General features: G+C 41.5%; 1 protein-coding gene across 1 annotated transcript; it reads left to right on the forward strand.

Moving 5' to 3' along the window:
• Window positions 1-4,673: 4,673 nt before the first annotated feature.
• Window positions 4,674-10,717, forward strand: LOC131225295 (probable CoA ligase CCL5). The gene is made up of 4 exons (XM_058220804.1): window positions 4,674-7,058; window positions 8,175-8,242; window positions 8,328-8,430; window positions 10,330-10,717. Exons 1-4 carry the CDS (start codon window positions 5,637-5,639, stop codon window positions 10,453-10,455), a joined length of 1,719 nt encoding a protein of 572 aa, XP_058076787.1. The 5' UTR covers window positions 4,674-5,636; the 3' UTR covers window positions 10,456-10,717.
• Window positions 10,718-10,988: the final 271 nt, after the last annotated feature.

A 10,988-nucleotide genomic window follows, 5' to 3' on the forward strand; every position in this document is an offset into this window, starting at 1 on the left:
ATACAGTTGTGATTTTAAAGGACTATCAAAATAAAAAGGCACTCACTAAGATTTTCTAGCTATCTGAGAAAAAACAACAAATGAGATTTTTTGGCTATCTCAATAAAACCAAAAATAAACGACAAAATATACTTATCTTCACCTTGAAGATGTATCTGTTGATGTAGCTTATAGAATCGCTTCTCTTGAAGTAGATCGTTCAATGTTCAGTCATATAAACAAGGGCTCTAGGTTCTAGATTGATTTTAAATTGATTCAAACCAAAGGCTACTTGTTTGAATTCCTCAAGATCATAAAAAAGAGTATCTACTCTCTTTATAGAATAAGATTCATAAAACAAGAGATTTAGGAATTGAAACAAAAAAGCTATTAAAGAAATATTAAAAATACCATGCAATAGCTTAACAATAATGAGGACTTCTCTCTCTCTCTTGATGAAGGCTTTTATCAGCTTGAATTAGTAATTTTGGATTGAGAGAAGACCTCTATTTATAGGTTGAAAAGTTGTTGCTTCGACTCATATAAGATCTAACAAATTTTTAAATTTTGGGCGGGATCGGATAAAACTAAATGTCGACTGGTCGAGGGCCCTATTCGACTGGTCGAGCAAGTGCTTCGACTAGTCGAGGGTGCCAAATTTTAGTCGCTAGACTTCTAGTTGAGCAACCCTCAACTGGTCGAAGACTTCTCTTCAACTAGTTGAGCAACCTGCTCGATTGGTCGAGGAAGTAATGGAAAAATCCATTTTTCTGAATTCAAATTTTGACTGGTCGAAGATTTTTTAGACTGGTCGAGCCACAGCTTAGACTAGTCGAACCTTAGCCTAGACTAGTTGAAATATAGCCTAACAAAAGTATAAAAACCCATATAAAATTGTATCTTGAAAGATCCTAAGTCTTGAAAGATTCTAAGCCTAAGGTCTTTCTAGGGTCTGTTATACCTGGAAAGACCGACCATTAAAGTAGATGAGATGATGGATCTTCTAAGAACTTGTTCTTCTACTTGATTCTTTAATATAGCTTGTAGTTGAAGATGAAGCTTGATCTTCTAGTCGAAGTGTAGTAGAACTTGAACTTAGTAAAGCTTGAACTTTCCATCTTGATGTACTTCATGACTTGAACTTCAATAAAGTCTTGAACTTAATAGATTTTGAACTATCTTGACTTGAAGTAAGGTCTTGAACTTTCCATCATGATCCACATTAGATGGACCACTTTATAAGTTGTTTTTTCTGAACGAAGTTTAACAAACAAAGGCGTGCTTTATACAATGTAGCACTTACAGTCTTGCAAACCAACCATGCTCACCTAATCGGTTCAGTGAGGTGGCAGATCAACCTCAACCGATCTGTCATCCAACCAAAATCAAATTCTAAATATCCAAACCAAATAACATGCATTCCATGATGATGAAATCAAATCAATTCTCAAGCAAACATAACGAAATCAATAGTTCAAATTCAAGCACGCTATGATCATAATACATGTAATATTTATGAATAGACACCTTAATAAATAATTTATGCTCAATAATGATTCAAAAGAAAAATTAACAACACAACGGATTAGAACAATGCAACGACATAGTTCAAGAAGCATACAAGAATCAAAAGACGATTACACCAAACATTCAATATTCAAGTTATCCAACAAGAGGGATATGTCAAGCATCATTCACAAATGTTCAAGTGAACTAAATTGAGCATCTTCACATCTATTTAAGTGGACTAAGTTGAGTATCATTCACACATGTTCAAGTAAACTAAGTCGAGCATCATTCTCACATGTTCAAGTGAACTAATTTAAGCATTATTCATACATGTTTAAGTGAACTAAGTCAAGTATCATTCACACAAGTTCAAGTGAATTTTTTTTAGCATTATAAACATAGTTTTAAGTGAACTAAGTCAAGTATCATTCACACATGTTCAAGTAAACTATGTCAAGTATCATTCACATATATTCAAGCAAACAAATTTAAGCATAATAAACGCATGTTCTAAATCAAGTACTATCATTCACACACATTCAAGTGCATTAATTTAAGCATCATAAGCACATGTTCAAGTGAACTAAGTCAAGCATCATTTACACATGTTCAAGTGAACTAATTTAAGCATTATAAACACATGTTCAATTGAACTAAGTCAGCATCATTCACACATGTTCAAGTGAACTAATTTAAGCATTATAAATACATGTTCAAGTGAATGAAGTCAAACATCATTCACACATGTTCAAGTGAACTAATTTAAGAACCATAAAAATGTCCTAGTGGGTTGATCTTAGCATCACTACCACATATCCAAGTTGACTGTTTTGGGTCCACTAGGCTGTCCTAGGTGCTTGCCACGTCTTGCCATAGATCATGCAAGGAAGAGAAGAAAAAATGGAGAAGAGTGAGTGAGATTTACTCACGTATTTCCTTTTGTGTATTATCCCTTTGATGAATGGTTTGAATGGCTTGAAGTTTGGCTCCTCTCTCTCTCTCTCTCTCCTTCTTCATTTTTTACTTTCTCTTCTTTTTTTTCCTCTTATTTTCCAAGCTTGGGTGCATGAAGGGCTAGCAATGAGGGGGTGGGCCTTGCTTATATGGAGATGTGGAGGTATATGTAGCATGTGGATCCCATGGCTAAAGTCAAGGGTCACTGGTCAATGGTTAACAGTCAATGGTCAATGGGATGTAGAGCTGTACAAGAACCGAGTTAGCTTGGTTAACTCACTCGACTCGACTCGAAAAAGCTCGATTCGACTAGGTTTGAAACTGAGTTCAAACCAAGTCGAGCTGATTTTTGGAGCTCGAAAAAATTTCGAGCCAAGTTCGAGCTTGACCAAGCTTGAATCGACTCAGATCGAACCTCAACTCGAATCGAACTCGGATCGAACCAATTCGGTGACTTGATTATTTTGATATTGATGTTGCTCACCAAGTGTTTGATGAAACGACTCAACGAAGTGTTGTTTTAGGTGCATACATTCTCCGCAGGATCGGTTGGTGCCGAGGAAAGTATGGATATGAGACAAATCACTACAAAAAAAAAAAAATTACATGATAAAACTACAATTGTATCTTGATTTTGATGCTCCCTGCTAAATGTTTGATGAAATACCTGTAAACTGCTACCATTATTTTGCATACTGTGAGAATTGAAGGTGTACTCCATGTATTTGAGAAAATGCCGCACAGGCTCGAATTCGGCTCGAACTAGCCCGAGATGCTAACTGAACCGAACCGAGCTGGCCAATCAAGCACGAGGACCGAGCCGAACCGAGTTCGAGCTCGAGCTAGGGTCAGCTAGTGGCCAAGCTGAGTCGAGCTGTGCCAAGCTCGACTCAGTTCGACTCATGTACAGCTCTAATGGGATGTGTGTTGTATTGCACATCAATAAGAAAAACTGTACGTGGGTGAATGCACATGTGTGAAGGTGTGCATGCATAAAAGATTATTATCATTTGATAAGATACACACATGGTCTTGATTTAAAATAACATAAGAGCAAATCTAATAAGGAATTTATGAACCGTGCAACAGACATGATGTTCGAATTCACGAGGCAATTGTCATATAGATAACTGTTGACTAATAAGTGCCTCTTTATTATCATTTTTTTGAGGGTTGAAAGTTTTTGTTTTTTTTTTTTTTGGTTAGCTTGTTAGTACACACCCATGTGGGTAAACACACTCCATGTTAGCCACCCCACTAGGGATCGATACCAAGACCTCAAGTGTTGAAACCAGGTATCTCCACTCAGTCTGCCAATTGAGCTATGGATCTGGGTGTTTTGAGGGGTGAAAGTTGATCTAGGCTCTCTTTACTCATTTCGAATTGATGAACAGAAAACAAATTCTTTGTATTCGTGGATCAACCGATGAATTCGAACGAGAATATTATATGATAGAATATCCATTCACCTTAAAGGATCATTCCTGTCACCCTTTCCCTCTTCTTTAATTTAAACGGCTCTTTTGTCATTTCATCTTTGAGAGGTGAAGCTGACAAAAAGCGCCGGGTTAAAATGCTCGTTGTCCAACTCAGTAAGATCTGGTTATCCATCTGCCGAACGTGGGATCCTAAACGGAAATGCAAACTGGCAAGAAAGATAATCTAAACCGTTGGATCCCTGCAACTAAACGAATGGTTAAAATAAAATGGTCAGAGGTCCAAATTCAATGGGCGAATTCAAAACCTTATGATATATGATCGGTGTGATTTTTGGAGTGAGATCGACGGACAACAGGACTACAGTTTGGATAGTCTGGGTGAGCCCCGGGAGCAGTCCAGACCATTAGCCTCTCGATCCCGTCGTGGATGGAAGTAGCCCAGAATCGAAGATCATGGTCACCAATTCTATTTTAATTGAATGCCGACAATTGCTTATTTTTTATTCTTGCCGTTCATTGCAGGACACAAACTGAATGGCCGACTTTTCCAATCAGCTACATTTCCGAGGCACCGATGCTGCTGCGAATAGATCAACGGCCTGGATCATTGAAACACGGATCATGCCTATACAAACCAAGGTTTGCTGATTCCACACGTGTGGGAACCGTACACATCCACACGCTCCTCCGTTTGGTGTAATGTGACACGTGATCTGAGCTTTCCACTAGGTGATAACACTATTTAGATCTCCTAACATAAAAATCAGGCCATTTCACACCTCGGTGGGACATACCGTATCAAAACCAATGAATGGCTGGAAAATAAATTTTGACCGTGAATTTAATTGGATGATGTGGCCCACTTGAAGAGTCAAATTGTTTCGTTTTTTAGGCGGAAGATTTAAGAATTATTTCCAACGTTATGGAAAGCTCCGATCTTACACACATGCTTCGTGTTTACACGTGCTGCCTGTGAATGTGTACACGTGTATTTCCTCCGTTTGGAGATAATGAAATCCTCCTCGAATGACTTGGTCAGATGGACGGCACTTGCGCACCCTCGAATGTAACTCCACAGCATCGTTGGCCGGATCCACGGCAAAGCGTTGGAGGTTAAGCTTACCGTATAACGCCATGTGTGGGGTCCACAGTGATGTTTGCATGAAATCCAACCGTCCATCATGTGCTCCCCCTTGTGTTCTTCTAAACACCAAAAAACCAGACCTATCCAAAACTCAGGCGAGGCACACAACAGGGTACATTTGGGATGGGGACTCCCACCACTAAAAACATTTCAGATGTTGTGTGGGGCCTACCTTGATTTTTACATGCCATCCAATCCATTCAGAAGATGTCTGAAACAAAGATGAATTGATAGCCCAAGAAGACCAATCAAAAACTAAGGTGGGCCACGACACGTGATTTTAGAGGTTTCCATGTCAATTTTAAATAGTGAGCCCCACCTGGAGTTCTGGGTCAGCTTTATTTTTGGGATGCCAAGAAAAACATGACTAGCGCACATGATGAATGGATTGGATGACATGAACACATCATGGTGGGCCCCACAAAGTACATTGTAGGTTAAGCTTAATCCAGAAATCATTACCGTCGATCCGGCCTCCACGTACATGAAATAAAACAATGCAAGTGGACGTTGAATGGACGGAGAAGACAATGTCTGTGCATCAACATAAACGGCCATCCTCCACAAAAAGGCCACATTAGAGCCATTAGCTACCACTACGTACTTCCACAATGGCCAGTGAAGATGGATGGTCCACAGTGGAAGAAGAATCAGGCCGTTCCGATAGCAAACCCAGCAATCGGAGCGGATACGACCCAACAACAGGCATCTATCACTCACTTCTACAGCTAGACGATCACCATCACATCCCAACCTGTCCAAATCTTGATACGGCCACGTTCATCATGTCCCAGTTCCCAAATCCCAATCTCGCAGACACCCGAGTTGCACTCATCGACTCAGTCACTAACCATCGTCTCACCTATGCGCAGATAAGGCGATCCGTTAATGCATTGGCCGCAGGTCTACACCATGCGCTCGGCGTGCGTAAGGGCGATGTGGTCCTCCTACTCTCTCCCAATTCCATTTTGTATCCGATCATCTGCCTGGCAGTACTATCCGTTGGTGCAGTCCTGACCACTACTAATCCACTCAACACCACCTCGGAGATAACCAAACAAGTCCATGACTCTGGTGCTAAGCTGGCCATCTCAGACCCTGAACAGGTCCACAAGCTAATCCCCACTAGAGTGCCTACAATACTAACAACCCGGCCCAAAGTCGGCGATGACAGTTCACTGTCCATCGAAGAACTGGTGGATGAATGTGAGCCGTTGGATGCACCACTGGCACGGCCGCCTTGTCAATCGGACACCGCAGCATTGCTTTACTCATCCGGGACTACTGGGGTAAGCAAAGGTGTTATCCTCACTCATGCTAACCTCATATCCATCATCGCACTACTCAAATGGTATGTCCAAGTAACCGAGTCTGATGGTGACGTGTACCTTGGCTTCCTCCCAATGTTCCATGTGTATGGTCTGGCTTTCTTCGCACTCGGCCTGTTTTCTGTGGGGGCTACCACGGTGGTGATGCCTCGGTTCGACTTCGTTGCCATGCTGGAGGCGATAGAGGTGCACCGTGTCTCGCACATCCCCGCGGTGCCACCTGTCATTCTTGGGTTGGTCAAGAACACCCCAAGGGGCCACTACGATCTGTCGTCGATGAGGCGGGTTGGGTCAGGAGCTGCACCGTTGAGTAAGGAGGTTGCGGAAGGTTTTCGAGAAAGGTTTCCTTGGGTGCAACTAAGGCAAGGTTATGGGCTGACTGAGAGTAGTGGCGCTACTACACTTTTTATATCGGAAGCAGATATGAAGGCCCACCCGGGGTCGGTGGGGGCGCTGTTTCCGACCTTTTGTGCTAAAGTGGTGGATGTGGAGACAGGGAAGCCACAGCCACCGAAGAGGCAAGGTGAACTCTGGGTGAGGAGCCCCACCGTTACTAAAGGCTATTTTGGCAATGAGGAGGCAACGGTTGGGACTTTCGATTCGGAGGGTTGGCTACGTACGGGTGATCTTTGCTACTTTGATGAAGATGGGTTCCTGTACATCGTTGATCGTATCAAGGAGCTCATCAAGCACAATGGTTACCAGGTGGGACAGTCGTTCATTTGTTTTAAAGGCCCATTTCCCCGTTTGAAATGAACATGAAAGTTCCGTGATAGTTTGCACATGTGGGAGTATGGTTGGTTCATCCAAGCCATTGATCTGATGGCCCCTTTGTGGATGGACAGTGTACAAAAAATCTCATCCTTTGATCAAATATTATCCTTTCCATTATTGGCATGCAAATACAAGGTTGAGATTTTCAATGGAGGAGAAAGGAGTAGTCCGCCCATGCTGAGAGCCTTTAGATCAATGGCTTGGATAAACCGACCACGGACCCCACATGTACAAACACGGTGCACTATAAGGAAGCCCCGTGTTGCTCACAAGCATTGGTTTTACGATGATTTCCAAGTTAAGAACTTAGTTTGTAGATGTGGGACCCCATGTTGCTCTATCCAAGCCATTGACCTGACGGCCCCCTTCTCGGAATATCCTCATTCAACAAACCACATTCGATGGAGCAAAGACCAAAGATCTGATGGCTAGGGGCTGGGAAATCTTGGGGGAGTAGTCCATCGATGATGGGGCCCGTTTGGTCAATTAGATAGAGCAACCATGGCCACACATCTACAATACAAGTTCCAAACAGGGAAGTTCCATGTTCCCCTATTGATGGATGATTCGTTGCCACTCACCACAGTCCATGTGGCTTAGAATAGATCCCAACAGATTGCACCAGGATGTGTCGAGAGTTTAGCCGTTGGATTAAGGTCTCGTTGAATGATCCAAATCGTTTATATGATGGTCATCACTGTGGATGGGGCACATATTAAAAAAATAATAATAAAAGAAGAAAATCTATCAATTTGAAATATTTCTACCCTTTAATTGTTCAATGGTTAAGAAGATGGACTATATTCAAAGGAAAAGATTTAATGGATTAAAAGGCTGAAATATTCCAATCTAAGAGTTTTTGTTATATGGAGATCCCCTATCAAAGATGAGGCCCATCATACAAATGGTTTGGTTATTGAAAGATGGGCCCCCAGATCCAAAGGCTAACGTCCCAGGCCATCCTACAGCAATACGTCCGGATGCATTTCAGCAAACCTTTATCATGGTTATTGAAAGGGTATATTATATTGGTGGGATGAAATGCAGGTGGCCCCCGCCGAGTTGGAAGCTATACTTCTTAACCATCCAAATATACTTGACGCTGCAGTTATACCGTTCGTTACTCTCTCTCTCTCTCTCTCTCTCTCTCTCTCTCTCTCTCTCCATTTGAATGAACATGAATAAATGAAATAAATGCAGAGATGAAGATGAAGAAGCGGGGCAGATACCCGTAGCATATGTAGTGAGAAAACCTGAGACGGATTTGACCGAGCATCAAATTATTCAATTCGTGGCCAGCCAGGTGACTCACTTCTCTTATTTCCTGCTTTATATTCTCTTCTTTAACAGCCTGCTTGCTTTTCTTGAAATAGAAAATGGACATGGAAATTACAGGAATTTTGTATTCTGAATTAGCAAATCTCTGTGCTTGGTTTGCAGTGCAGTTTTCCATCGTTTCATTTACAAATAGGAAGCCGACTACATATCCTGCCCCCGCCTGGACAGAAATCAGTCCAGGCATAGGCTCTATGAGCAGCTCATCCATTTTTGTGGGCAGTTATCCATTTTTCAGATCATTTTCGAGTATGAGCCCAAAAATGAGGCAAATCCAAGGCTCGGGTGGACCATAACTAGGGCAGAAAGTCGGGCAGGTTGGGTCGGGTTGGTGCTCAACCCTAGCCTAACCCAAGGTTCCTATACCTCAACCCTAACCCAAACCAACCTCAGGTTGGGAATTCTCAACCCAAGCCCAACCCAAGCAAGCTCGGCCGGGTTGCTCGGCTGGATACATGCTAATATTTTCATTATTACATTAGTCTATCATATTTCAATACACGACTTATTTTTTGTACCTATGATTTTATTAATTATATATGTAATTATTTATAGTAAAGAACTTTATTTTTTGCTAAATAAACAAGCTAAAATATAGGACAACTACTACTTTAAAAGTCATGGTGTAGTTAGCAATCTATTTGGGAGAGAGAAATCCGGCGTATCTTGTTAGCTTGAGTCATCAGGAATGACATGGACTACACCCGACGGCACTGGAATTTCCAGTGCCTTCAACACAGACGATCAACACTTACCTGACATCAACCCGAGCCCGACCCAAGTTTTATCGGGTTGGTGTTTGTATAGCCTAAGCCTGAGACCGAACTTAATACATCCTGCCTAAGCCCAACCCAATGTCGGGTCAGTCACAGTCAGTCGGGTTGAACCTACTCGACTTTCAGCCCTGACCACAACACAGGAAGCAATGGTGAGAATGACACCCATCATTGAAACCTTCCTAGCAGCCACTGTGATGCTTATTTGTCATCAACCTGTTCATAAGGTCACACGGACCAAGATGAAGGAAAAACACAACTGTCAGCTTGATCCAAAACTTCTATTGGCAGGCGTTCAAACCCCACTTGAGCCTTGGAGATGCCTCATTTTATTTTTAGGTCCATATCCTAAAATGATCTGGAAAAATGGATGATCAGCAAGTATAAAATCCATACATCAGGTTGGGCTCCACAGAGCTCCTACCTGAACCGATTCTGTAGAAAGATGCAGAAATCAACGGTCAAATAATCACTTTATTTACATTCAGCAGTTGGAAATCGATTTTATCAGTTTTTTTTTTTTTTTTTGAAAAACAAAAATGGATTCACATTCGTTATGGAAAAATAGGATTCCATGGATCCTACTTCAATTTCAAGGTATTTCATGGGTCATTTTCGACATGAGTTGCTTCAACCACTGCTACTTTCATACAAGTAAATGTAAATCCTGATTCTGCACCCATATAAATATTCCATTTGCTATCAAATACATAGATTGCTAACATGTGTTTGTTTAAGTTCCAAAACATTTCATTTTTTATTTTATTACCCTTTCGTTGGAGTGACTCGGCTCAAGTGAGTTGAGGCAACTGAGCCAACCAGCCAGCTCAAACAATTCTTGCCGATTTGAGATCAAGTACATTGGCCAGCCAGTCTACTGACTTTGCTAGAAATTGCATCAGTTTCTACTGACTTTGCTAGAAATCACCAAGGTCTTAGAGCTATGGTCAATTGAAATGAAACATTTTCACCAGGGCACACACAAGTTTCATCGTCTTATGATGCTTTTCCTTATCACTCTTCCTCTTCTGTATTTGTGTATTTAAGGATGGAGCCAATGACATTTGGGAGAATGGTGCTTTCATTTTCAGGTTGCCCCTTACAAGAAGGTGAAGAAAGTAAGCTTTATAGAAGCCATTCCTAGGTCTGCAGCCGGAAAAATCTTGCGAAAGGAACTTGTGGCACAGCGCCAACAAAAAGCCATCTCCAAATTGTAATGTGTTTGTATTCCTTATGTGTGAGTTCAGTACCCTTTCGGCATGCAACTGAAGTCTATTCATGAATAGAAATTAAGCTGAAGAATGCAACAAATGAAGTCCCAACTTAATAGTTGAGTTGGTTAGTGAGCGCCCCATCAACTCGATAGTTGAGTTGGTTTGTGTAATGCCCCAGGCAGAGGGAAGATCCAAGAGCAGGCCCCTCAAATGATGGTTTCAACAAGGAAGATGGCCTAGAAACTATTGCCAGATTTTATATATATATATATATATATATAAATTACGGCTATAGAAAACTAAAAGTAAGATTTATTTGCTTTTTAAGGTGTTGATTGCATCCATTTTTCAAAACCTAGACTAGACGCTCACTTGATTTTATAGGTGGTCTGGTCCAAACCTGGTCTTAGCCGTGGCATCAGTACGAGGTTACAACTAAATAAAATTAGTTTCAAATAAAGGGCCGTGATTACGCTCCAAACTGCCCAAGTGGAACTATGACCCAGGTGGCATAGATCGTTCATATAGCTTACCCC

This window comes from Magnolia sinica, chromosome 14 (genome assembly GCF_029962835.1).
Source record: "Magnolia sinica isolate HGM2019 chromosome 14, MsV1, whole genome shotgun sequence".
Lineage (NCBI taxonomy): Eukaryota > Viridiplantae > Streptophyta > Magnoliopsida > Magnoliales > Magnoliaceae > Magnolia > Magnolia sinica.